At 57.1% G+C, this 25,847-nt stretch overlaps 11 protein-coding genes across 11 annotated transcripts; 8 read left to right on the top strand and 3 right to left on the bottom strand.

The window, feature by feature from the left end:
- Positions 1-138: 138 nt before the first annotated feature.
- Positions 139-3,061, bottom strand: SPC98 (Microtubule-nucleating Tub4p (gamma-tubulin) complex component; the record flags this gene model as incomplete). Its single annotated transcript, XM_071060760.1, has 3 exons — positions 139-2,580; positions 2,647-2,863; positions 2,922-3,061. 3 exons carry the CDS (start codon positions 3,059-3,061, stop codon positions 139-141), a joined length of 2,799 nt encoding a protein of 932 aa, XP_070916861.1.
- A 625-nt stretch (positions 3,062-3,686) lies between these two features.
- MFIFM68171_05339 (uncharacterized protein) lies at positions 3,687-5,221 on the top strand (the record flags this gene model as incomplete). Its single annotated transcript, XM_071060759.1, has 4 exons — positions 3,687-3,918; positions 3,984-4,273; positions 4,326-4,431; positions 4,485-5,221. The coding sequence occupies 4 exons, from the start codon at positions 3,687-3,689 to the stop codon at positions 5,219-5,221; spliced, it is 1,365 nt and encodes a 454-aa protein (XP_070916860.1).
- Positions 5,222-5,915: 694 nt separating this feature from the next.
- On the top strand, positions 5,916-9,985 carry MFIFM68171_05338 (uncharacterized protein; the record flags this gene model as incomplete). The annotated part of the gene is made up of 2 exons (XM_071060758.1): positions 5,916-8,911; positions 8,965-9,985. The coding sequence occupies 2 exons, from the start codon at positions 5,916-5,918 to the stop codon at positions 9,983-9,985; spliced, it is 4,017 nt and encodes a 1,338-aa protein (XP_070916859.1).
- Positions 9,986-10,570: 585 nt separating this feature from the next.
- On the top strand, positions 10,571-11,274 carry hus5 (SUMO conjugating enzyme Hus5; the record flags this gene model as incomplete). The annotated part of the gene is made up of 4 exons (XM_071060757.1): positions 10,571-10,605; positions 10,692-10,852; positions 10,921-10,944; positions 11,021-11,274. 4 exons carry the CDS (start codon positions 10,571-10,573, stop codon positions 11,272-11,274), a joined length of 474 nt encoding a protein of 157 aa, XP_070916858.1.
- A 1,175-nt stretch (positions 11,275-12,449) lies between these two features.
- On the top strand, positions 12,450-14,822 carry ASN1 (asparagine synthetase; the record flags this gene model as incomplete). The annotated part of the gene is made up of 10 exons (XM_071060756.1): positions 12,450-12,475; positions 12,631-12,681; positions 12,749-12,774; positions 12,841-12,867; positions 12,940-12,975; positions 13,030-13,178; positions 13,234-14,226; positions 14,277-14,560; positions 14,614-14,718; positions 14,783-14,822. 10 exons carry the CDS (start codon positions 12,450-12,452, stop codon positions 14,820-14,822), a joined length of 1,737 nt encoding a protein of 578 aa, XP_070916857.1.
- A 970-nt stretch (positions 14,823-15,792) lies between these two features.
- POR1 (Mitochondrial porin) lies at positions 15,793-17,080 on the top strand (the record flags this gene model as incomplete). Its single annotated transcript, XM_071060755.1, has 5 exons — positions 15,793-15,837; positions 15,945-16,067; positions 16,136-16,166; positions 16,362-16,864; positions 16,931-17,080. The coding sequence occupies 5 exons, from the start codon at positions 15,793-15,795 to the stop codon at positions 17,078-17,080; spliced, it is 852 nt and encodes a 283-aa protein (XP_070916856.1).
- Positions 17,081-17,473: 393 nt separating this feature from the next.
- On the bottom strand, positions 17,474-18,560 carry MFIFM68171_05334 (uncharacterized protein; the record flags this gene model as incomplete). The annotated part of the gene is made up of 2 exons (XM_071060754.1): positions 17,474-18,299; positions 18,379-18,560. 2 exons carry the CDS (start codon positions 18,558-18,560, stop codon positions 17,474-17,476), a joined length of 1,008 nt encoding a protein of 335 aa, XP_070916855.1.
- A 408-nt stretch (positions 18,561-18,968) lies between these two features.
- On the top strand, positions 18,969-20,472 carry MAP2 (Methionine aminopeptidase 2; the record flags this gene model as incomplete). The annotated part of the gene is made up of 4 exons (XM_071060753.1): positions 18,969-19,011; positions 19,077-20,221; positions 20,277-20,363; positions 20,416-20,472. 4 exons carry the CDS (start codon positions 18,969-18,971, stop codon positions 20,470-20,472), a joined length of 1,332 nt encoding a protein of 443 aa, XP_070916854.1.
- Positions 20,473-21,418: 946 nt separating this feature from the next.
- UPS2 (Phospholipid metabolism protein) lies at positions 21,419-22,015 on the top strand (the record flags this gene model as incomplete). Its single annotated transcript, XM_071060752.1, has 1 exon — positions 21,419-22,015. The coding sequence occupies one exon, from the start codon at positions 21,419-21,421 to the stop codon at positions 22,013-22,015; it is 597 nt and encodes a 198-aa protein (XP_070916853.1).
- Positions 22,016-22,854: 839 nt separating this feature from the next.
- On the bottom strand, positions 22,855-23,419 carry MFIFM68171_05331 (uncharacterized protein; the record flags this gene model as incomplete). The annotated part of the gene is made up of 2 exons (XM_071060751.1): positions 22,855-23,106; positions 23,213-23,419. The coding sequence occupies 2 exons, from the start codon at positions 23,417-23,419 to the stop codon at positions 22,855-22,857; spliced, it is 459 nt and encodes a 152-aa protein (XP_070916852.1).
- Positions 23,420-24,107: 688 nt separating this feature from the next.
- MFIFM68171_05330 (uncharacterized protein) lies at positions 24,108-25,283 on the top strand (the record flags this gene model as incomplete). Its single annotated transcript, XM_071060750.1, has 4 exons — positions 24,108-24,183; positions 24,282-24,311; positions 24,362-24,709; positions 25,024-25,283. 4 exons carry the CDS (start codon positions 24,108-24,110, stop codon positions 25,281-25,283), a joined length of 714 nt encoding a protein of 237 aa, XP_070916851.1.
- Positions 25,284-25,847: the final 564 nt, after the last annotated feature.

Below are 25,847 nucleotides of genomic sequence, written 5' to 3'. Positions count from 1 at the left end.
CTATCATCCATAACCACCATCATGGTCGATACCAATACAACTCAAGACAAAACAACACCGCTACCCATCTTCGGAAGATATCCTCGCGCACTTCGCCGGTGTGCCAGGTGGCGTCGTCTGCCTCTTGTCCCCGACTCTCTATGCCCGGGACGTATTAGCTGCCGCCGCCGCTCCCTGCGCTTGCACTTGCGCCTGTGTTTGCCCCTGCCCCTGCCCCTGTCCCTGTTGCGACTGAGCTTGCTGCTGGACCTTCGCCTTCCTCCTCACCGGCTGATACACATCGTTAAAGTTCATCGAGACCCCCAGGAACCGCATATCCACATCCGGCTGGTAGGCCAGATCGCCCAGCAAGATCTGCAGCCGGGTTCGGAAGCTCGTGCCGAGCTGTCGGAGTCGTTCCTGCAGCGCCGGTAACTCGGAGTGAAGGCCTTCCTCGCCGGCGGCGCTACTGGCGAACGGATCATCACCACTGCCGCCGCCGCCGCCGCCGCCGCCGCCAAAATCCCCAGACAGCTTGTTATGTCCCTTGTGCCGCCGCATCAGCCCCACCGCGTCGGCCTCCTGGCGACGGGTAAAGTCCGACAGCGACCAGCTGTACAGCCCGTCGACACAGTCGCGGAAGAAGAGCATGGTCCGCAGCAGCTCGCCGAGCTGGACCATGTACGAGTTACGGTCCTCGGCCTCGGCGGGGTCGCGCCCGGACTCCTTCAGCGAGTCGTGATACTGCCTCCGCCGGGCGCCAAGGAGACCCTTGTGGGTGATAGAGGTGAGGTATTTGGTGTGGGCGGTGATGAGGTCGTCGAGGGTGCAGTCGTCCTTGCGGATGTTCTTTTGCAGCTCGGTCCAGCTGCTCTCGATCACCTCAAACAGGATGTAGTACTGCAGCTGGCCGACAAAGTGCACCATCTCGGCGAGCACGCCGCGGGTGCTCTTCCATAGCTGGAGGACCTTCTCGTCCGACGTCTGAAGCACGCCCCGCGAGCCCGTCATGCACTTGCGCCAGGTGGAGGCGAGGGCGAATTCGACGCGCTTGATGCGCCAGAGAAAGTTGAACACCTTGAGGTACTGTCTATTGCCCCACTCGGTGACCACCACGTCGACCGGGGCGTCGATCTTGTACTCGAGCGTGAAGCAGTCCCATCCCAGGTCGCCGTGGCTGAGCTGCAGCATGCGTGCGTCTAATCTCCTGAGGACTTCGTCGCTGTCGTACTGAGCGTTTGAGCCCCTGATGGCATGCTCCAGTTGGGCGGTCAGCGTGTGGCGGTACTGCGCGCCGGCCGGGCGGTCCAAGTTAGCCGCGAGGGACTCCATAAGAAGCGCGATAAAGTCGCCTTGGCCGAGGAGGATGTAGTTCTTCAGCGCTTGCAGGTGGTCAAATACGTGGAACCGAGTGCTCATGAGCTGCATCAGGCGTTGCATTGTCGTCTTGTACGCTTCGTCGATCCATTTCTCAAGAGTCGCCGTGTCGCCGTACCTGAGCTCCTTGGACGATGTCTTGCTATAGGCGTCAACCCATTGGCTATCACCACAGCTGTGGCGGATGAAGTTCAGTGACTTCCCGATCAAGAACACTTTCTGCGCGAAATCGGCCGTGATGATGCTCGGTACCATGGCCTCGACAAGCTCGTACTTGGAGTTCCACACGCTGGCGTGGCCTTTGGCCTTGCTTTTCTCCCGGTCTTCGTCGCTGAGGCTCTGCTCTCTCACGAAGAATTCCAGGTGCGGGTCTGACAACTCTCCGTCGTAGATCCAGCGTCGCAGGATGTCGTAGAACGGCCGTGTCACGTCTCCAAGTAGCCGCTCCGCAAACGCTGCGACGACCGGGTCTCCGTGGGAGATAGAAAAGCCGTGGATCATGCTAATCAGCTGTCCCCCCAGCTTGCTGTTGCTCTCCTCTGCGATCAGGGACATGAGCCGCAACCCCATGGTCGCCTCGCGGGTCCACACCACACAGCGCTTCAAGGTCACGCCAGCCTTGCCGATGCCGCCACGGGACGCGGATTCATTGACAGCAGAGAGTGCCCGTCGGATCTGCCCTTCGAGCGTGGCCACGAGAGTAAGATATGACCGGAGTTCATTGCTGATGGCGGCGCGCAGACTCTGGCCTAGTAGGCCCTTTGCGGGTGACTTGACAAAAGACGCAAGTCCTTTGTACAGTAGAGAAGGTTCGGCTAGATTATGTAAGAGGGATACTATGGGGGATGGTAGAGTAGACGGTAGCTTCAGGATCGTATCCTTGGTAAAGGGCAGCGTCGTGGAAGAGAGTCCTTGGAGGGTGAAGGGTAAATCTCTCAAAAGGCCCATTTCGGAAGGCTCAAACTCGCTGGCGTCGTCGGCTAGCAGTTGAGACTTCAACGAGACATCCCTTGCGGCCTTCTTGGGCGAACTCTCGGCTGTTTCTGAGGATGGTGTCTCGGCCAGGCTGCGCTTCTGCTTTCCAGTGGGCAGCTTCTTGAGACCCCCCGGGGCAAAAGCGTCGTTGAACACCTCTTCGTCTTGTGCCTGAACGGCTGATGATGCTCTGAGCGGTCTCTCTTTCTCGGCCGGCTTAGGCGGGCCTCGTTGAGGCGGCTGCTGTGGCTGCTGTGGCGGTTGTTGCGGTTGCTGCGGTTGCTGCGGTTGCTGCGGTTGCTGAGGCTGTCGTACAGGGCTCAAGGGCGGGGGCTCGTTCGGATCTGGCGAGTCGGAGAGCTGGTAGAGCAGATAAAGGATTGCCCACTTTTGGTTGAGGACGGGCAGCGAAAGAAGCCGTGTGTAGAGGTTTGAGAAGCGCAGCGCCTGGCTCGGATTGCTCTGGATGAGCCTCCTCTTGATGAGATCGGAAGCATGGTTTACGTCGGACGAGATTGCCGGAGAGTTAGGGCTGGAATAGGAGCGTCAGTGGCTGGTTCTGTTGTGCACATGTGGGGAGCGGTGCTCACCGCTCGAAAATGGACCGAACCAGCTCGAAGCAGGCATCATGTCTCTCCTGGGCTGCTTGTTCGTCGTCGTTTGGATCGCTGGGCACCAAGTGCGTGATCAGACTGTCGATGGCATTCGAGATTCGATTCCGCTGCGCCATGGCTGCATGGTGCCTAGATCTGACTGCTCGGGCCTGCCGTGAGGATTTCGGTTCTATCTGCGCTTTGCAAACGCTTATTGCATGATGTTGCCGAACTCTCTGGGGGCGCCTTGGGAGGGGCGACGCGACGCGACGGCGGCATCGAAGTGTAAAAGAGCGCCAAGAGAATGCCCTGCGGTCCAGGGACAGGCACAGGGCTGGATTCTCAGGGCGCCCCGGTACCTCGATGTTCACCTGACTTCAGTGTGCACACAGGTACCCCGCGGTACCCGCCCTGCAGTCAAGCTTCATTCAGGCGTTGCTAACGTTACCGCCCGCTGCCGCTGGGGGGGCTCCGCAAAATTCAACAACGGCCGAAACCCAAGACCGACCACCTCAGTTTATACGGCCGACGATAACATCATCCAGTTTGGCAGCGCCACCATGCCCGGTCCATCGATTTGAATCAAGAATGGTGATCGCATGAGCCCGGGCTATATTTTGATGCACAATTCAATGCGGGTCGGCATCGCGATTGTGCTGCATCCGCGCGCGACTGTCCCAACGCCTGACGTTCGCGCTCTCGCCGACCGCATCCCGCATCACCTGCCGTGCCCGCCCTCGGCCAATATCGCGAGTCCGCACCATGGTCGACATCAACCCCGCCGCCCTGAGCCGGCCATCCATCAGCCTCTCGACACCCATCCTCTCCAACAAGTCGATCAATGTGTCGGTGCCTTCAATACATAAAGCCCCCAAGACCAGCCAGCTTATACCCGCTCGTGTCGATCTCGAGCCCATCTACACCAAGCTGAAAGCCAGCATTGGCGCAGAACAATGGTCCACATACAAAGAATCCATAACCAACTTTCTAATCGGTACGTGCACGCCATGACAACCGTGCAATAGCCCAATTGGGCAGCAGTGCTAATGCTATTCCCAGGCCGTCTTAACCAGGCCGAGTTCAGCGAGCGCATCGAACCCATACTCGCGTCCTCGGATGGCTACAAGGAACACCTCCACAACCAGCTCATCGCGGCCATATACGGCAATGTCACGCGTGAGATGCCCGACCAGGGCCTTGCGCCCTGGGTCAGCGCCAATGACAAGCCGTCGACGACGGCCGGGAGCAAACCCGTATCGGGCGATGCGACCGAACGGAGGTTAAAGGGAGAAGTCATGCAGCTCCCGGCGCGGGATAGGAGGCGGATCAAGGACCTTGTCCACAACGACGTGAGTCGAGGGCGCATCGGGCTTCTGTTGTGCTCATGCTGATCTTTGACAGTTTGACCCGTACGAATCCATGGCCAGTCTGTTCACAGACCCTGGCCGGATGAAGCCCGCCAAGACGACCGAGGTACCGGCGAGTGCGGGCGGGCTGAGCCGAATGAGCATGTCCACCACCAACCCCTGCGCCGAGCATCTGGCTAACCTGCGCAACCAGACTTTGATCTTGAGATACGGAAGCGCTTCGCGCAACCATTGGCCGTGGAGTCGGGCGAGTTCCCCGACGTTAGCAACATCGAGGCGCGGATGCTGCCCTTCTGCTACGAGGCGGGCCTCGCATCCGGTCACGCACCGGATGCCGCGCAGTTCATGTCGATAGCGACCGAGACATTCGTCAAGGAGTTTATGACGTCTGTATTCAGCCGCACCAGAAGCAATGGGCCGGGGGATTCTGGCAACGCCGGTTTCGGCCCCAGCAGTAACTGGATCCAAACACACAGGTACCGGCGGCAGCTGCGGAGGGAAGAGGAAGCGTTCCAGCGAGGAGAGGTTACACGCGATAAGACCGGGCTGCTGCCCGTCGAAGCTAAAGCCGCCAGCGAGCGTGGCCCGCTGGGCATGGCAGATCTCCGGCTTGCGCTCGAGATGGGCGACTGCGGGTTGGCCAACTTCCCCGTAATCATCAAGTCGGTGATCTACGGCTACCGAGAAGGCGAGCTGGAGAACTGGGACGATTATACTTATGTGGACGGCCGAGAAAGAGTGGTCGAGGAGGACGAAGATGTGGCGATGGGCGGAGTAAATGGGACCGGGAAAGAAGCCGAGCCACTGCCCAACGGAGTCGACCACGGCGACCAGATGGACATTGACAGCGATATGTGGTGGGAAGGTGCCGACCCGGGAGATGGTGACTTTCTCAACGGGGTTCTGGACTCGTGCCTGGCGGTTGGCTGACACAGCAGGGGGATTTAACGAAGCGATTAATCTATTTCCGGGGGAGTTGTTTGGGGGCTCGGGGGACGGCGTTTATATCAACTGGGCGGCGGCGATTGGATTGTTTATACTGGGGCATTGCATCGGCACTGGCATTTCTTGGACGACTTTCGCTCGCAACGTGCCCTGTATACTTTGGGTGGACTCACAAAAGGGGGCGGCGGGCACATCTGGCGTCGAACTTGGGGACATGATTCTGCGTGGCTTGGAGAGAGGGCTTTTGTACTGTAATTTTACGAGCGATACCCGAGAAGCCCTCGTGAGGACGGAGCTTCATTACTGTTTCTCGTTGGATGCGCAGTTATATCCCAGCGTCTAGGCGGCCAGCGTACAATTTATGGGCATCTAGTATCAAACGGTGTGTGGGCGGTTCAGGTGCCACGGAACAGGGGCGTCGCGCGGTTGTGCCGCCAAGCCAACCTCAACTGTAAGGCTTGGTGGGGCTCTCCACGACTTACACCGACGCGAACGCGTTTGTCGGCGCGTCGTCTCCACTAATATCAATCATCACTCACCCCTGGCACCATACCAACCTCATCACTTAACCCCCGACCCCCCCATCCGCCCACCCTCTTCTAGACTTCTGAGGATAGGTTCTTAGGAGAGCACTAAATATAACAATTTCTAGATCAAAAGCCCTCAATTAGCAGCCGCAATGGCCTCAATACTTTCTTTGTCTCCAGCGCCGCGTCGTTCTCGCAGCGCGACGCCCACCCCGACGCGCATAACCACCCAGAACCCCTTTGCTGCCCTTTCGGACAGCAGCTCCGAAGATGACGAGATCCTCCGGCCACGCGGGAAAATTGCCTCTAGAATGCAAGTACGGGGTAACGTAGAGCAAGAATCAGAGTCCGAGGCCGACGACAACGCGGCCGTCGCGCGAAGCAGCTCACACGGGAGGAACGGTGGCGGTTCTCCCTCAGCCGCCGATCAAAATGACAGCGGCGACGAGGATGACGATGAAGTAGCCGTAACTCGTCCCAGGAAGGTCGTAGCCCGCCGCCAGCGCAGTTCGACGCCCGAGCCAATGCCACAGGAAGCAGCTTCTTCACCGGGTCTTTTCATCTCCCCGGAGAAGAACGCACCAGCATCTCCTGGGCTCTCTGTCTCGCCATCCAAACCTCGCTCGCCGTCTGCAGAGAATGCACAAACCAGCCCGGCCGCATTAACCAAGAATCCCCGGTTCCTCGCCCTCGTCGCCAAGAAACGCCAGGAGCGGTTGGCCAGGGAGGCTGAAGAAGCTCGCAAGAAAGCCGCGCGCCTAAAAGCAGCTGGCTACCATGATGATGACATCGTGGATGATGATGACGACGAAAATATCACAGACGATGAGGGCGGCCGGAAGCTCACACAAGAGGCGGGGGCAACGCGCCCAGCCCGCAAGGCTAGCAAGAAGGCTCTTGAGGAGATGAACCGCGAGACGCAGCGGTTAAGCCGGAGTCTGCAACTAGCTCATGAAGCAAAGGTCAAGAAAAAGATCACAAAGGCCACCTTGTTCGAACGCTTCAACTTCAAGCCCGAGGGGTCAGCGGCGTCAGCTGAGAAGCCCGCACCGGCAAGCTCGAGCCGTGCCCCGACGCCTGGGTCAGTCCACCAGAGTGATGCTGAGATGAAGGATGCCGAGACCCCACCCAGTTCGCTCCCGCCGGTTGGAAAAGATGCGATTGCCGCCGACAGTGTCCCGGTAGCGGCTGAGTCCGCGCCTGAGGAGGACGAGGATCTTGTCACCCTGGAAGAAGCGTTCGAAGCAGCCGCCGCTCGCAAGAGACTCGACAAGGGCAAGGGCAAGGGCAAAGCAACCGCAGCCGACCTTGACGACCCAAAGCAGTTCATAACGGATCTCCCACGCGTGAAGCGTAACCTCCGCGTCAAGCTCCCAACCCTACAAGCCAACACGGCCACTGTATCCTTCTCCCTAGACGACGATGACGACGATCTCCAAGTTCAGCGCGCCAACAAGAGCAAGATCGATGCCATCTTCGAGCGGGTGCCCCTCAAACAAGCCAAGGAGCCCCGGTCCCTCCAAATCCTCCGCAAGCTTGCGCACCTAGACGACCCTGACAAGAAGGCTTCCGCTCCTGCAGGCAAGCAAAAGAAGCAGCAGCAGCCGGCCATGACGGTCGGCGAGCTGCAGGCGAACCTCTTGCAACGCGCTCGGGCCCAGGCGAAGCTGGAGAGGGACAGACATCTGGAGATGCTCCGCGCCAAAGGCATCCACGTCCAGACGGCTGAGGAACGAGAGAAGGAAATGCAGCAGGTCGAAGATATCGTGGCAAAAGCGAGGAAAGAGGCCGAGGAGATCATGCGCAAGGAGCGCGAAGCGGCCAAGAAGGATCGCAAGGCGAGGAGGGAGGCTGGAGAGGATGATCCGTTGGCGTGGGATGATAGCGATGATGAGGAATATGAAGAGGGGAATGAGGAGCAAGAAGTTGCCGAGTTTGAGTTGTCTGGGTCTGAGGAGGAGGGTGAAGGCGAGGATGATGGAGAAGCTGACCCTGCTGACGGCATGTTCGATGAGGCTGCCGAGAGCACTGAGGAGTCCGAGGCCGACGACGCTGAGAAGCAAGCTAGCGACGGCGAGTCGGATGAAGATAAGCTGCCCAACCCAAAGCAAGCCCGACGTATGCCGAGGAAACAGGTCACTATCCTCTCTGACGATGAGGACGATGCGGAACCCCTTGTCAAAGCTACCCCCCGGCCAAAGGCGAACTACCCCAAATCGCCGTCAGTCAACAATGCCGATTCCCCCAGTGTCCCAACATCTGTCCTGCGGTCAGCCACCAAGACCTTCATTCCTGGCCTTCCCGTCGCCGGCCCTGCCGGCCTCGGCCTCACCCAGATCTTCGCCGGTACCATGGACGATAGCCAGATGGGAACCGGCCCTACAGACTCCCCGTCACAGCCGCGGCCCACCTTTGATGTGACCGCATTCCCGGGTTCGAACTTTTCGCAGACTGCTCAGGAGGCGGCAGAGGACATGATTCTCGACAGCCAGCCGTCGGCGAGACGGGAAACCCAGGATCCTGAGACCCAAGCCGTCCAACTTCACTTCTCGCAGTCTCAAATGCATGGTTTCGACACCTTCCTCGAAGAGAATCAGAATGCCACACAAATGTCAGAGCTTATCGAGCCGACACAGGACGGCGGCTTCCGGAATTTCTCGCCTCTTCGTCAGCGCTTCGTCGACGCCCCTATTTCGACTGTCGCAACGGTCCCGGCGGGCCAGAGCCAAGCCGTCGCAGACCAAAACGAGTCGCCCCTGGTGCGGAGGACCGGCAAATTGAGGCGCAGAGCTGATATCGTTCCCGCATCGCCCACACGCCGTGCTGCCCCCGATGGCGAGGGCGACGTGATAGAGGAGCTGGAGACAGACGAGTTCGGCTTCGGTACCGTTTCCAGCAACGCTTTCACCGCCATGAAGGAGGCCGCGCTAAAGGAGAAGAAACGAAAGGAGGCGTTCGACAAGAAGAAGAGCAAAGCCCGCGAGATGATCGAGGAGCAGGCCGAGGAGTCGGAGGACGAATATGCCGGACTTGGCGGCGCAGACGGCGAAGACAGCAGCGATGATGACGATCACTCGGTTAAGGAGATGATTGACGATGAGACGAAGAACAACGAAATTGACGAAAGGAAGCTGGCTGCATTCTACGCGTAAGTCTACCATTGCCCTCTTTTTTCTAATCCCCCAAACTAACAACCAACAGCGACCGCGAACGCGCCTCGGATGAGAAGGAAGTCGAAAAGCTCTTCCACGACATCACAACGGGTATGCTCCGCCGCAAACGTGCCGGCAACTGGGATGATCTCTCGGACTCCGACGACGGCGGCGAGGCGCGCCGCCGCATGAAGCGTCGGCAGTTTGCCAAGATGCAGCGCGCTCTATTCGCGGACGAGCGTATCAGCAAGGTGGCCGAGAACCCGCGCAATCAGGCGTTCCTCCGGACCATAGAGGACCGGGGCAGCGACGACGAGATGGACTTTATCTTTGCACCGCCGCCAGCCGTCGAACGCCAGGACTCGCAGTCATCTACTTCTGTTGCCGGCGGTGTTACGATCCCCGCCAGCCAGCTAATCCAGGCGACCACTCGCAACCCCCGGCGCACCATCAAAGAGGGCAAGAAGCCATCTAGCCTAGGCGAAATCCGCGAGTCGTTGTCCAATCTCCTCGAAGAGCCGCTCAACTCCTCTGTTATCCCCGCCACCGAGGCAACCTCCTCCAGCGAGGACGAGGACGAGGATGATATCCGTCCCCAATCATTACACAGCGGCAACAGTAGCAGCAGCAGCAGCAGCAATAAGGAAAACTGCAACCCGCGCCGAAACCACAATATCGTCGACCGCATCAACCTCAAACGCAATGTCTCCACCATGTCCTCAACCACCACCTCTGCCAACAAACTCGCCTTTGCTACCACCTCTACCAACAGCAGCAGCGGGACGTTCAAAGTCCCCGCCCTCCTCCGCCGCGCAACCACAAACTCCCTCCTCTCCACCTCTTCGTCCTCTTCAATGACCTCCAACACCTCGACGGCTCGAACTGAAGAGAACATGAAGATCAAGAAGACGGCCTGCAAACGCTCCGGCGTGAGCTACCTCGCGCGGGAGAATGAGCGGCGCGCAGCGGTGGCGGAGAAGGAGAGGCGTAGGGAGGAGAGGAAATGGCGCGGTGCGGAGGGGAGAGTGAAAGCTGTAGGGGGGTTATTTGGCAGTGGGAAGTTTGAGTAGATTTTCACGTTTTCATGGGATGTTTATCCGTTCTATGGTGTATCCGGAGTTGGGTTACCTGGCTCGTGATTGTTGGATGGGATGGGGGGCTACTTGGGGGGTTGGTTTGGGGGTTAGGGTATTAGACTGTCATGATCCAAGCGGGCTGTACGGAGGTATCCATTGTGGTTGAAACTAAGGTTTTTAATAAGACATGGTGCAAAGACGCCCATTTGTCTCAATCGTTTTGTTGGTTTAGTGTTTTCATTAGGTGACTAAGGTAGAGTAGAACACTGTAGAAAGAATTCATTTCCTAGTGTATATTAACGATTTACGATTCAAAGGTTACCTGCGGGTAGCCTTACTTTAGACCTGCGCTACGGAAGTACAAACATAGTAGACCCACTCTAAAAGTGGGACGGAACTTTTTTTGTGCAATCGCTCCTGTCACAGCTCCCTCCCGCGACCAGCTCCGAACCACCCTCCTTCCCCACGTCCTCGGCGCCAGTTGATTCCCGCGACCAACGTGGAGACCCTAATCACCGTCTTATCGTAGGCGGCTTCATAGATAGCTCAATTCGATCGACACTCGGTAGCACAAGCACCATGTCGCTGTGCCAGAATCGTCTACAGGAGGAACGGTACGCCTGCTGCCTGTTGCCTGCTGCCCGCCACCACCAGCCTCTCTTCCTCTGATGCCCATGCTAACTTGACTGTCGCGCTCTAGGAAGCAGTGGCGGAAGGACCACCCCTTCGGCTTCTATGCCAAGCCTCAAAAGAACGCCCAGGGTGTGCTCGATCTGAAGGTCTGGGAATGTGGTATTCCCGGCAAGGAGAAGACAATCTGGGAAGGCGGCTTGTTTAAGCTCACCGTGACGTTTCCCGATGGTACGCCCAGCAGCCTAACAGAGAGGCGGTTCAGTGAACGTTAGCTAACTGCTCATCTGCCTGCGTAGAGTATCCAACGAAGCCCCCCAAGTGTAAGTTGGATCGACCCCCCTCAGTGCGCCTCTCGATCGGCACGGTCACACGACTAACATGCGGCTCTCCATGCAGGCAAATTCGTGCCCCCGCTCTTCCATCCCAATGTCTATCCATCTGGCACCGTCTGCCTCTCCATCCTGAACGAGGAGGAGGCATGGAAGCCGGCCATCACGATCAAGCAGATCCTTCTCGGCGTACAGGACCTCCTCAATGATCCCAACCCGGAGTCACCGGCACAGGCAGAAGCGTACAACATGTACAAGAGAGATCGCGCCCAGTATGAGAGACGGGTCAAGCAGATCGTGCGCGAGAATGCCGCGCCGTAGGAGCATCGTACGGCTCCGGAGCTCAATGTCTAGATGGCGGAACAGGAACTAGGAATCGGATTACGGAGTTTAGGGATACCAAATGGCGGTCGGTGGCACAGCATATGGAGTTTGACGGCACGATTCATTCGGATGATTTCCCACGGCGAGCTGCAGAATGATGGGTTTCTGGGTGGGGTTGGAACAGTTCGCAATGGGATGAACGGCTTATTCGACGGGGGTTGACGCGGCGGGCAGCTCCAGCGGATAACCTCGCAGCGTTGGCGCTTTTCGGAACATAAAATCAAATGGGATCTACCCCGTGACCTGCGCCTCTCAGTGCAGTGGTGCTGATGCGCACATTTTCCTCCAGGTTGTTCGACCCCCCCTGGCGGCAACCTCGAGGTTCATCGATTGGCGTGACCCCCACCACGAAAGCTGGGGGTAAGTGGGTTGACATTAGGAAGCTAGTGGACGGGGAGTTAGCGATGTCGTGCCGCGAATGATCAATTAGGTTCTCATGCACTCCTTGCAGCGTCGTTCCCACGCAAGTAGCACCTCACGTGGACTCAGGTCGCGGGCTGTCCGGCTGAGCGCGAGCCTCGCCCAGATCTCCTTATCAGCCCGGTTTAGGTAATGGACGGGGCGGAACCGAAAGCTCACTGATACACCAATCAGCGGTGGGCCCGACATCGGCTTGAAACGGTGACTTCGGGTACGCTCCGCTGGAGCTCTCTTTGCAACTCGGCGGGCCAACTAGGCCTATATTGATTGACAATTGTAAACTAGTCATGACTGGGGAGGCCTTGTTCTGTGACCTGGACCCTCTAAAATCCGCGGCAATCTAGGGGGGGCGAGACACGGAGCATATCGACTCGGCCGAATTTGGACTCACCACACAATTTTCCGAGACGTGTGACTCTTCTCTCTCTTTTTTCCCCTTACACACACATTCTTGCCCATCGCATCCCACTCGGCCGTCTGTGACATCCCGCTGTTGTCGACAGATACCCGCGCCTACGCCCAAATCCTCGTCTCGACGGCTGCAGCCAGTCGGGCCAGCCAGAGCTAAGTATAAAGACACCTCGTCTCTTCGCTGATCTTGGTGATAGGCTCCGCTCTCCAGCGCCGCAGCTCCCTCTCAGGTCCCATCGATACATTGCCTCCAAGAACGATCAACAGAACCGAGATACAAAATGTGTGGCATCTTCGCCTGTCACAGGTCAGTCGCCCCATATGTTACGCTGCCGCAGCTTTTGTTCCTGTCCGTGGGATGAAATGGAGGGGCAGCCATTGGTGCCCCGCTATCGCGACCTCTCTTATCAGTCTATCGCGCCAGACAATTTTGCAGCGCGCGGCTAACATCGCAAAAAACAGTCACCCGGACGTCGCCAAGTTCAAGCCAACTGCCCTCAAGCTCTCGAAGGCGTACGTGCCTCCAAATTGATCCCTGGATCTGAATTGGGACGGCCCAATTGACTCGCTTATCTGGCAGAATCCGACATAGGGGACCTGATTGGAGTACGTTGCCACTCCCCTGAGTCATACGAGATGGACATTTTTGTGTCGCTAACACTCTGAGCACAGGCGGCAGCGTCACTTCTCACAACACGAGTACGGATCCAATCCTGGGCCCCAAACCAATCCCTACAACACCGAAAGAACCATAAACTGACAACGTCGCAGTTCTGTGCCATGAACGGCTCAGCATCGTCGGCGTTGGTGGGTCTCACTCTGTGTATCTGGCCTCGAAGGCAACTTCTCACCCAAAAGCAGAGAGCGGAGCTCAGCCACTCACCAATGCCGATGAGAGCATTGTCCTCGCCGTCAATGGCGAGATCTACAACCACCGTCTTATCCGAAAGAGCTTGAAGCAGCCCTACCACTTCAAGACCACCTCGGACTGCGAGGTTATTATTCCTCTGGTAAGTGTGCGCGGGAGGGGAAGGGTTGCGGGTTTCGGTTCTAACCATTGGCTAGTACATGGAATACGGCCTCGATGCGCCAAAGTACCTCGACGGCATGTTCTCATTTGTCCTCTACGACAAGAAGTTGGACCGCACGATAGCCGCCCGCGACCCCATCGGCATCACGACCTTTTACCAGGGCTGGTCATCACAGCAGCCTGGCGCCGTCTACTTTGCCTCGGAGCTCAAGTGCTTGCACCCCGTCTGCGACAAGATCGAGTCCTTCCCGCCTGGACACATCTACGACAGCGCGACTGGCGAGCGGACCAGGTACTTCCAGCCGACATGGTGGGAGGGCTCACGGATCCCCGAGGCGCCCCTCGATCTGAAGCTCCTGCGTGAGACGCTCGAGAAGTCAGTTAGGAAACGCCTCATGGCTGAGGTTCCCTATGGTGTCCTACTCTCGGGTGGCCTCGATTCGAGCCTGGTCGCATCTATCGCCCAGCGGGAGACCCTAAGGTTGAAGAAGCTGGCTGAGGACGCCAACGGTACGGTCGATGAGCAGGGTGATCCGGACAAGGGCGAAGGATTGGTCGGCATCGACGATGAAAACAAGCTGTCGACCATGACTTTCCTCCCGCAGCTCAACTCGTTCTCGATTGGCCTGCCGGGATCACCCGACAACAAGGCGGCTCTGGAGGTTGCAAAGTTCCTTGGCACCAAGCATCACGTCATGACCTTCACTATTGACGATGGCCTCAACGCACTCTCAGATGTGATTTACCATCTCGAGACGTACGATGTGACCACCATCCGCGCCTCGACGCCCATGTACTTGCTCTCACGTAAGATCAAGGCGATGGGTATCAAGATGGTTCTCAGCGGTGAGGGTAGCGACGAGATCTTTGGCGGCTATCTGTACTTCCACGGAGCCCCTGACAAGGCTGCATTCCACGAAGAGTGCGTCCGCAGGGTGAAGAACTTGCACCTGGCCGATTGCCTTCGCGCCAACAAGTCGACTTCTGCCTGGGGTCTTGAGGCCCGCGTACCCTTCCTGGACAAGGAGGTGAGTGAAGCGAGAATGCGCAGTCATCGCCGAACTAACGGCTCCGATAGTTTCTCGAGCTCTCCATGAACATCGATCCCAAGGAGAAGATGATCACCAACGAGCGGATCGAGAAGTACATTCTCCGGAAGGCATTCGACACCTCGGACGAGCCTGGTGCCCAGCCCTACCTGCCCGAGAAGATTCTCTGGCGGCAAAAGGAGCAGTTCTCGGACGGCGTCGGCTACGGATGGATCGATGCTCTCAAAGACAACGCAGAACTGCAAGTCACTGACGAGATGATGAAGAACCCCAAGCCCGAATGGGGCGACGATATCCCCGACACCAAGGAGGCGTAGGTTGAGCTCAAGTCCCAGATTTCGTTTCGGGAAGCTGACTGGGTGATAGCTACTGGTACCGCCTGATGTTCGACGAGCACTTCCCGCCGTCTTGCGCCTCAACGGTCATGAGGTGGACTCCCAAGTGGTCGAAGCAGACCGACCCCAGTGGCCGGTAGGTTGATCCACGCACAGGTTTAAATTAAATAATTGCCTGAAGACTGACAATCGACTCCCAGGGCAATCGCGATCCACAAGGACAAATACGCCGATGCTTAACGCAGTTACCAGTGTCTGTACATACCAGCTTTGGGTGGTCCCACATACCATCTTAGGCGTTACAATGTGTTGGGATGTTACCGTATACTTAGCCGTCTTTGAATGGGAAAACAGGTGTTTTTGTTCGCTCGAAACATGTGATTTTATGTTACGGTCTCGCCTAACCTGAGCTTGATCTTGTGTATCCCCCTGTTGCCGCAATCATGGTGAGGGCCCGGTTGCAGCTGCGTGAGGTCCACCCGAACACATTTATCCCAACTAAGTGACTCATTGCTGCGGTGTGTTAGGAAGAACCGCAGCCGAGTTGCGGTGAATCCGCCGATATGCGGAAGAGCAACGGACCTCCTGCGGAGCGAGAGATTGGAATCCCGAAAAGGTGTCGTGGTTGAACCATCATGCATAACGAACACGCTGTAGCGACGAATCAAAGTGTTACACACGATGGGACGTCCCCCTTTCCCAAGTCCCTGGCTCGGGCCCTTTCATACGGACAAGTAAAACTGAAAGACAACCAGAATACTACCCGACGTAAACGCCGTGGTAGTCTCGGGAATCAAGGGCGTTACGAAGAGAGCTACTCTGGCTGCTATATCTATTTGTCGTTTCCGGCCGGGCAAGAAATAACAAGAGAGAACCTGAGAGACACAAAGACCGAAATGTATGGTGCGGGTTAGGGTTAAGTACGGGCCGCCGGCAACTGCCACGAAAGCACCCAGGCCCACGTGGTTTCAGAAATGGCCGACAGTTGAATGGCTCGGGAGCTGCTGCATTGACAAGCTTGCCGAAGCGCCAATCAGCTTTGCCTAGCAAATTTCTCGTAACATCGCTGGCCAATTCCGACCGTTTCCTTCTCAACAATTCCCCAAGAGTCGGGTAGCTTCACCACAGCCCATATCTCTCCGTTCGCACCCACATTCTCCTTTCCACCCATTTCTCTCGACACTCAAATCTCTACACACCAACAGCCAACATGTCTGTCCCGGCTTTCTCAGATATCGCCAAGGCGGCGAACGATGTACGTGCGATCCAGAGCTCGAGCCCGGCTTCGGTTTCGCGGAAGCGGCATTTGTCTGAGCCCGCGACTGAATCGCCAGCCACGTATCGCTAACTCTGCGCTTCCAGCTCCTCAACAAGGACTTCTACCACCTCTCCGCCGGCACCCTCGAGGTCAAGAGCAACACCCCCAACAATGTCGCCTTCAAGGTGACCGGCAAGAGCAGCCACGACAATGCCACCAGCGGCGCGGTACGTTTCAACGAGATCCACACGAGGATGTCTGGCACGGTAATGCTAACTGTCGGCTTCGACCATAGATTGAGGGCAAATACACCGACAAGCCCAATGGTGAATCTCCCTCTTTTCCACTGTTAAAATACGCGCAAATTGGCCCCCGGCGCATCGCAGCAATGCCGCAGCTCAAATGCCGAAAGGCCCTGGGCCCGGTTCGGGGACCGGAGTTCTACGGCGCTCCCGTTTAGTGGACGGCAGTGTTGCGCCCCGCTCGACCCGCACAGGTGCTAATGTGTTGGATGCGCGCAGGCTTGACGCTCACCCAGACCTGGAACACCGCCAACTCGCTCGAGACCAAGGTCGAGATGTCGGACAACCTGGCCAAGGGTCTCAAGGCCGAGGGTATCTTCAGCTTCCTCCCCGCCACCCAGGCCCGCGGCGCCAAGTTCAACCTGCACTTCAAGCAGCCCAACTTCCACGGCCGTGCGTTCTTTGACCTCCTCAAGGGCCCCACCGCCAGCATCGACGCCTTGGTCGGCCACGAGGGCTTCCTCGCTGGTGCTTCCGCCGGCTACGACGTCCAGAAGGCCAAGATCACCGGCTACAGCGCCGCCGTCGGCTACCAGGCCGCCACCTACAGCGCTGCCATCACGGCTACCGACAACCTGAGCGTCTTCGCCGCCAGCTACTACCACAAGGTCAACAGCCAGGTCGAGGCCGGCTCCAAGGCCACCTGGAACTCCAAGAGCGGCAACACCGTCGGTCTTGAGGTCGCTGCCAAGTACCGCCTGGACCCCGTCTCATTCGTCAAGGTGAGCTCTTCTGCACCTTTGCAAAGCTGCGGGGAGGGGAATTTAAATGCTGATTCATGGAAACAGGCCAAGATCAACGACCGTGGTGTCGCTGCCGTCGCCTACAACGTCCTCCTCCGCGAGGGCGTCACCCTCGGCGTTGGCGCCTCGTTCGATACCCAGAAGCTCGACCAGGCCACCCACAAGGTCGGCACCAGCTTCACCTTTGAGTCGTAAGATGGTGGCATTCCGGGGTGAGGCGTTGGATTCTGCGTTGATGTCTAGACCGGCGATTTGATAGTGATCGCGTTGAGGTGGACATGACACAGCGTCGGTGTATCAGTCCAGAGAGTTTGTGTTCAGGACATGTTGCACTGTACATTAGACTCCCGAGCACCTGCATTATGCTAATTCGTGCAATATGTGCCGTTTTCGGTTGTGAACCGTGGGTGATATAGCATGGGATTTGATTTGACTGATTATCGTACAATAATTACATTGTACAGGAACTCTCTTCAGAGCTCTCTGTCACTACCTTGCGCTACACCTCTTGATCAATCTCAAGAAGAAAACCGATGCCATAAAAGATAAACCAGCAAATTCCGATCCTTAATTATCGGGTATATCTCGTCACTTCGCCTTCTTTTCCCTCTCCTTGCCCTTCTCCTGTGCCGGCGTCGTACGCAGCCGATCAGAGACCGAGTTCACCACGATGGTCCCCGCCACCACAACAGCGAGTATGCCCGCGACCGCCCAGAACCCCGCCATCGCCCCGGGCTCCGGCTCGAGCCGCACCCCTTTCCTCTCGGCCATCCGTTCCGCCCGCCGCTCGTCCCCCCTCCGCTGCGCGCGCTCATGTGCCTCCCTGTCAAAGTGCGGCACGTCGTCGCGGTGTCCGTACGGATCCTGTCCCGGGCCCATGCCGCCCGCCCCAGCCCCAGCCCCAGCCCCCGTCCCTGCCGAACTCCCCGGATAAGGGTCCCCGGTAGGGTCGGCGTTGGGGTTGGGATTGGGATTGTTGGGGTGCGGCCCGGCGCCGCGGCTGCTGTCGGTCCCGTACCCGGCGCCCGCGGCGCCGTAGTAGCCGGTGCTCTCCTCGTGGGCGGCGCGGCGCTTGGCGCCGTGCGCGCCCCACCCGCCGCTGCGGAAGAAGCTGGGCGGCGGGCCCTGGAAGGTGCCGCGGCGGCGCGACGAGAGCCCCGACGCCGGCCGCCCCCCCGCCGGCCCCGTGCTGTGGTACGACCCCCGCGGGCCCTTGTGCACGTGCCCGTGCCCGTGGTGGAAGTGCGGGTTGCCGTGCAGCGGCCGGCGCATCACGTCGCGGTCGTAGCGGGCGCGCTTGTCGGCGTGGCCGAGGACGGCGTAGGCTTCCGAGATGCGCATGAAGCGGGAGGGGGAGGAGGGGTCGGATGGGTTGTGGTCTGGGTGGTGGCGTTTGGAGAGGAGGTAGAAGGATCTTTTGTTGTTGGTTGAATACGGGGTTAGTTAGGGATTAGCTCCAGGAGGGATTGGAGAGAGGGAAGAAGGAATCGTACTTTTTAATCTCCGCCGGGGAGGCGTCTGGGTTGACGTTTAGGGTTTCATAGTGGTTAGATGAGGGGTCGTCGGCGCGGAAGGCGCGCGGGGAGGTGTGGAAGAGGCGTTGGCAGAGAGCGGGTTTGGAGAGGCGAGAAGAGTACAGCAGCGCCGCACCGGTAAGGGTGTAACGGAGCGGCATGCCTCATCCCGAGAGCTGGCTACATGTCCTAGAGAAGTGGTGCTGATAGGGATAGCATTGACAAGGAAAAGCCAAAAGACTTGTCGGTGTCTCGAGGCCGTGGCCAGAGGTGGAAGTTGAGAATGGGCTCCACCGGAAGCAGAGCCGGTGACGAAATCGATGAGCGAGAATGCTCTCAAGTCGGAAGAATGTGGCGCGTGCTTTTACAGCCACTGCTTGCAGCGGATGCCCAGCTGTGGCACGTTACCCCGCGGACGCCACAACGCTGCCCCGCGAGTGCCTGATGCACCCTCGATAAAAAAAAGGCTGAGGCGGGGCCGCATAAACCAAACACAAGAGACAACTTGGCGGTTCAACCCTCCAGCTCCCTTTGCATCTCAATCTTCCAGTGCTTTCAGTGAAGTAAGCATGGCGGCTAAAGCTCCCACGGATGAGCTCAGCAACTTGAGCGGTAAGGTGGCAAAATCGACCCGGCACCAAGCAACCCATGTCTATTAAAGTGCTAACCACCGATAGTGGCCGACGCTGACGGCAGTAAGCCCAAGCCCACGTCATCGGCTGGGACCAACGGTAATCTCAATCACGATAGCGACGATTCCGAGGACGATGCCGAAGAAGCTACGGCTCCTGCCGCTGGAACGGGCGCTGCTAAGAAAAAGAAGAAGAGAAAGCCCAAGAAGAAGAAGAGCGCCAAGGAGCAGTCGGATCCTCCCCGTGTCTTGATCTCGCAGCTGTTCCCCAACAAGCAGTACCCTAAAGGCGAGGAAGTTGAGTATGTCAACGAGAACCGCTACCGCACTACTAGCGAGGAGAAGCGTCATCTCGACAACCTCAACAGTGATTTCCTGACCGACTACCGCCATGCCGCCGAGGCCCATCGCCAGACGCGCCAATGGGCGCAAAAGAACATCAAGCCCGGCCAGACGCTGACCGAGATTGCCAACGGCATTGAGGATTCTGTTCGCGCGCTTACCGGCCACCAGGGCCTCGAGGAAGGCGACGCCATGGTTGCCGGCATGGGCTTCCCCACGGGGCTGAGCATCAACCACTGCGCGGCCCACTACACACCCAACGCAGGCGACAAGATGGTCCTACAGCAGGACGACGTCATGAAAGTCGACATTGGCGTCCACGTGAACGGTAGGATTGTCGACAGCGCCTTCACTCTGGCCTTCAACCCCCGCTACGATCCCCTCCTCGAGGCCGTAAAGGCCGCCACCAATGAGGGCGTCAAGCAGGCGGGCATCGATGCTAGGCTGGGCGAGATTGGCGGGGCCATCCAGGAGGTCATGGAGAGCTACGAGGTTGAGATCAACGGCACGACCTTCCCAGTCAAGCCCATCCGCAACCTAAACGGCCACACCATCCTGCCGTACAGCATCCACGGAACCAAGAGCGTTCCGATTGTCAAGACCAACGACCAAACCAAGATGGAGGAGGGCGACGTCTTTGCTATCGAGACGTTTGGTAGTACCGGCAACGGCTACGTGCACGAGGAGGGCCAGGTGTCACACTACGCCAAGCGCCGCGATGCGCCCAAGGTCGACCTGCGTCTGTCCTCGGCCAAGTCGCTGTTAAATGTGATCAACAAGAACTTTGGCACATTGCCGTTTTGTAGACGATACCTGGACCGCCTGGGCCAGGAGAAGTACCTGCTCGGGGTAAGTTGCGGCGTAATATGAGTAGAGGCCGGCATTTTTGCTGATGATGCTGTAGCTGAACAACCTCGTCGCGAGTGGCATCGTCGAGGATTATCCGCCGTTGGTGGATAAGAAGGGCTCGTACACGGCCCAGTTTGAGCACGTGAGTAATCCCGGCATCGAACCAAATGAGCTGATGACTGACGAGTCCATAGACGATTCTGATCCGACCTACCGTGAAGGAGGTTATCAGTCGTGGGGAGGACTACTAAATAGTCTGTTACTGCTGGCAGTGTAGAGTTGTCATGCATGTCATGTCTTCAGTAGTTCTTCGTTCTGAGGAATAAGTTGGAACAAGCAATTGCATTCAAATTGTGGACGCCGATCCGGAGCACTGATGAGTGACACGATGGAGCCGAAGTGTGCCGGGCCCGGACCGACCAGCACAGTGCCCCCGGGCCAGCTTACAAACGGGCAGACTGTGATAAATTCCGAGCACGCCGGGCTATGTCCGCCCCCGATGACGATAACTTTCCGGAATGTTCTGTTATCTGTGACATTTTTAGTACCACCACTGCCGAACTAATCGTCATTTGCTCTTCCGGTGATGCACGGGCCCAAGCAGTAACGAGTAAGTGAAGCCAATGGCTATGGCAAATCCATGGATTATTGTACGCTGCGTTTCTCCAGCGTTCGGAATGTCCCCACAAGGTCGATTGCGTTCGAGGCCGCGCCTGGACGATCCGAAAATTTTCATCATAGCCCCACGCCGATTACCGCTTTAGGCTAGATTAGCGAGTTGGTCACGAACAAGGGTTCGCCACTCAAGTTCCGATAAGATTCCGCGCGTTAGAAATCCTAATTCTTTTCCATTGAAAAAGACGCAAAAGCCGGCCTCCGTCTGCTGGGTGTTGGGAACTGCTTCGCATGTGCCGCAGCGCTATCCACATTCACTTCCATCGCCCAGGAACAGCACTCAGCTTCCTGGACTAGTCTCGACAACGCGAAGGTCGATTGTCGAATCTCGCGCTGCTTCTATCACTTTCGCATTCAATTGCGCCAAAGAAAAATCTGGTCGCCGAATTCCTCCACCCCGTCTGCCGAAGTACGCGGCCGTTAACCGGAGACCCGGACGAGCGGCCAAATTTACCACCAGACCTCGATAAACACCCCCCCCCCCCCCCCCCCCCCCAAAAAAAGCCTAAAAAACCAACAAAAATGAAGGTCTTCTCGAACAGCGAGACATTCAACTACTCTTGGGAGGAGGTATCGACCGCCAACTGGCGGAAATACTGCCCATGGAATCAGAAATCGACGCACGTGGTCGCCGTCGACACGCTCAGCCGGACGGTCGACCCCGACACGGGTATCTTGCGGACAGAGCGGCTTATCACCTGCCGGCAAAGCGCTCCAGACTGGCTGAAGAGTCTGATGGGCGGTAGCATGGATGAGTCGCAGGTGCTGGAGACATCGTACGTCGACCCGCGCCAAAAGACGGTCACGATGGTGTCGGCCAACCTCACGTGGAGCAACCTCATCAACGTGCAGGAGACGGTCGTATACCGCCCCGTCAACGATCACCAGACGCGCTTCGAGCAGTCGGCCCAGATCACGGCTCTCTGCGGCGGCTGGCAGCGCATCAAGAACAGCATCGAGGACACCCTCGTCAAGCGTTTCCGTGAGAACGCCATCAAGGGCAAGGAAGGGTTCGAGGCGGTGCTGGCCATGAGCAGGAGAGCCTTTGCCGAAGAGCGCGAGCGCGAGCGCATGATGCTGATCCAGGCAGCCGGAAACATCCGGATGGCGGCGGCATAATGGCAAACCATCGCCGTTACCCCGACGGGCGTGCATCAGAACAGCAACGACACCATACCAATAATGAGGAGGCTCCGAATAAAGCAACAACAGCTTGCGCACCCGAGGCAACAAAGTAGGGGGGCGTAGCAGCACGACCAACCACGAAGCGGACACATCAAAGAAGCGGCCAGTTTTTTTGGAGCATTTCGGGCAGGGGCCCCACCTTGCATTTGGCCGGATACGGAAAAACGGTTCATCAAAACAGCATAGAGGCGGCGGTCTTTTGACGACAGCGGGGTGGAGCTAAAGGCGTCATGGTTGTTTTAGTTTTTTTCTACTATATTTTCTCCTGTACAAACAGCATGGCTTGCCTCAGCTGCTGAGGATTTGGTTTTCAACACGGAGTCTTGGGATAAATACCCCCTTTGTTGTGCAGTTGTGGGGGGAGCCCAGTCGTGTCTCTTCGACTCTGCCCCTCGCTCCTCGCGTCTATTAGAGGCAGGAAGCGATAGATTTGTTTGGGGCTTTACATACCGGAAAGAAGTAGACGCTGTTTCGGTGGGATTCCAGCCAAGAACAATGGATGATTAGAGCATAAAGAGGCTTGGAAATTTGGGTAATCACGAAGAGCAAGAATACACTCTACTCTCCAGTGCACACAAAACGCAACCATCATCCCATTGTGCCCGTGAATATGGTCCTGTACAAACACCTTCCACCCGTCCATGCCGGATCTAACCTTTTCAATAGTTCCGGTCTCGAGTAGTCTATCCGCCAACCAAGTACAATAACCGGAAAAGCACATTCCCCCCCCCCCCCCTTCTTCCCCCCAAAACCACCAAAACCTCCAATGAGTATTAAGATGTAGACGACGACTCAAGTCTCTCTAAACACCTCCTACGGTAATATCTCAACGAGCTCTTCGTCTCACCGTCCAGCCGCGCCTCGCCCGTCCCGCTGTCGTCAAACACTCCATCTATAAACGTCACTGCCTCGCGGTAGCGGCGGAAAAAGTACAACTCTTCTGCCGCGTGCAAGATCTCTTGTGCTGACGGTTTAGGCAAGGGTTCAGGGGACGGTAAGAGGGGGAGAGGGATTGTTTTGTGGATCTAGAGTTTGGAGCCGAGGGTTTGTGATGTTAGTCAGTACGCGGGGTAGCTAAATATGGGGGGAGGGTGTTGATGGTTTAAGGAAGCCGGGCAAGGGGTGATTTACGTCGCCGTTTTCGAGTTTGGGCCGGTAGGTTTGTTTGAGGGTTTGGAAGGCTTCTTCTGAGAGGGCGGTGCGCTCCGCGCGGCTGGGTTCGGCCTGAGGAGGCGTGCCGTTAGAGGCCGTCGTGGGATCGGCCGCTTCTTCAGGCTCCGAGTCGGAAAGGTCGAGGCAGAAGAGGAGAAGGGGATCGGTTGCCTCGCTGGGGTCCATGATTCGATTCGCGTCCTTCTGGAACGGCTTTGACTGGCTTTTAGAAAGAGATAGTATGCCGGCTTGGTTTAGTGAGTTTCCAAAGTTTTGATCGGGCGTAGGGAACAATGATGGGAATGAGATTTTCACAAGCAGAGTCCTTTGGTCGGTCGTGGTACTCTGCGGGGCGTGTGGGCATTGCCTTCTCTGAATCTAAGAATTATGCCGAAGAAGGAGTTGCGCAATCTCAGACAAGGTACCTAGTGACGAGTGTGAAGCGCCGTGGGTTGTGACATGACTTCGGCGTTCCACTGCGGAGACTGCCTAAGCTTGCCCCGGACGGTACCGGTCGACCTCCGCTCCGGCATTACCCCGATCTCCGCACTAGCCAACATATCTGCCATCTGCCATCGTCTACTGACCCTGCGCTCCTAGGAGAAATTAGTATAGATCGACAGCCTCATCTGAGTGAGTTTTTTGCAATATGCATTCGATCATCCAGAATCTGACAACTTGCTCAGTCGGTCGCTCCGGCTCAGTTTCAGGGGTTGCGGGACCCCGCCTCCGGGCTGACCAAGCTGCCATACATAACAGTGCGCAACCAGCTTCCGGCAACTAGTACTGTTGGAGCGGGGTTCCTGTCTAGATCTTAAATTTCTGGTGTCTCCATTTCTGCTGTTCAAGACCTTAACTTGAGCCCTCTTCCACCATGGACGAGCAAGTGAATCGGTTAGTTGATAAGGCCTGGAACACATTTCTCGAGACCCCTGAAAACGAGCGCCTCTGTGAGTTCGTCGTCTACGCTCTCTTACCTGAGATAAGGAGGCCTTCTATCAGCTACAATGTCTGCCATTTTGGAGCACGGCTAACCAACTTCCTCCAGTAATCGCCATAGGCGGCATCCCCGGCTCAGGTACGCTCCCTTTCTAACCCTCTCAAACTCCTGCTCACTCTTTTCGCTAGGAAAAACTACTCTCTCCAAGCGCCTCACGGCGGCTCTTAACGCCCGCCATGCCTCGCTCTTTCCAGATCGACCCACTATCGCCGCTTTTGTCCCCATGGATGGCTATCATTACACTCGCGCCCAGCTCGACGCCATGCCGGACCCGGCCACTTCCCACGCCCGCCGGGGAGCTGCATTCACCTTTGACGGAGAAAGGTTCTTGAGATTAGTACAACAGTTACGGGAGCCGCTGACTGACGAGACGACAACCATCTTTGCCCCATCTTTTGATCACGCCATCAAAGATCCGAAGGAGAACGACATTCCTGTGGAGAGGACCCATCGGATCGTAGTGCTGGAGGGAAATTGTGGGTTTGCCTTTCTTTGTTAATTCCGCCTTGACATTTCTATTCATCCTTGCTTTTCCTTGAGCCTACTTAGCAGAGACACATCCCTTTCCCACATTAAATTCCTGTATAGGTACAAGCATCACCGCCTTCCTCTTACATTATCTTCCATATTTCGCCTTCCTCCCCGTTTCTTGCTTATCCCTCTCAAATCCCCCCCCCCCCCCCCCCACAACAACATCATCATCACTCCCAGCTCCCCTGTTCCAGCGCAGCACAGAGTATAATCCCTACGACACCCACCATCTTTAGAAGAGAATTGACAACGAGGACAGACACCTTACTCTCCACTGCACCATGGTTCCTCGCCGCCGCCCTCTTCCATCTAAAAATCTTCATCAGCACCCCTCCATCAACCGCCCGCACCCGTCTCGCAGCTCGGCATCTCGCAGCTGGGTTAGCCTCCACTCCCGCCGAAGCCGACCGCCGCGCAGTCGAAAACGATCTCCCCAATGGCGAGGAAATTATCCGGCTTCGAATTCCCGATGTGGATGTGGTCATTGAGAGTTTGGAAGACAACTCCTGGTTGGATTGAAAGGAATTCATTTGTCTACTACTATTCTACGTGTTCGCCGTTGATTATATTACCTCTGCCAGCCGCCATATAAGTCCCCTTGTTTTGCCATAGACCTAGTCCTAACTTTGATCGAGGAAAAAAGGAGAAGAGCGAGGCACACGAAGAAGATCGGAGACACCAGTGATTCAAGTTAGGTATCTAGCTAAATATCACCCGATAGGGGGAGGTACATCATAAGAGGTTTCGGACTGGCTAAGATAATTGCTTTAGTATTATGCGCTCTTGGGAAGACGCTCTGGATATTTTAGCATGTGTGTTGATTGAATAATGCATATGGGGAAAATTTTTTCCCAACGTAATACATGCGTTGACATGGCATTATGAGACCTGAATGTTCCGGCATTGAGAGCAAATTATAAACGCGACGAGTGCGTTCACAGGCCCAGTTAGTGTAGCCTCAACTCTTCCCGATCACAAACTAATAATCGTGTGTGGACCGTGCACAGGAGAAAGCTTGGAGTAAACAACGGTGCACGGTCCATATCCCGTGCCCCTGAGGACAATAAGGACAGAAGGGACTCA

Source organism: Madurella fahalii (assembly GCF_045866475.1).
Source record: "Madurella fahalii IFM 68171 DNA, scaffold_2, whole genome shotgun sequence".
In the NCBI taxonomy this organism is placed as follows: Eukaryota; Fungi; Ascomycota; class Sordariomycetes; order Sordariales; genus Madurella; species Madurella fahalii.
Note: the sequence above shows the minus strand (reverse complement) of the source record. Positions and strands in the feature narration are given on the sequence as shown.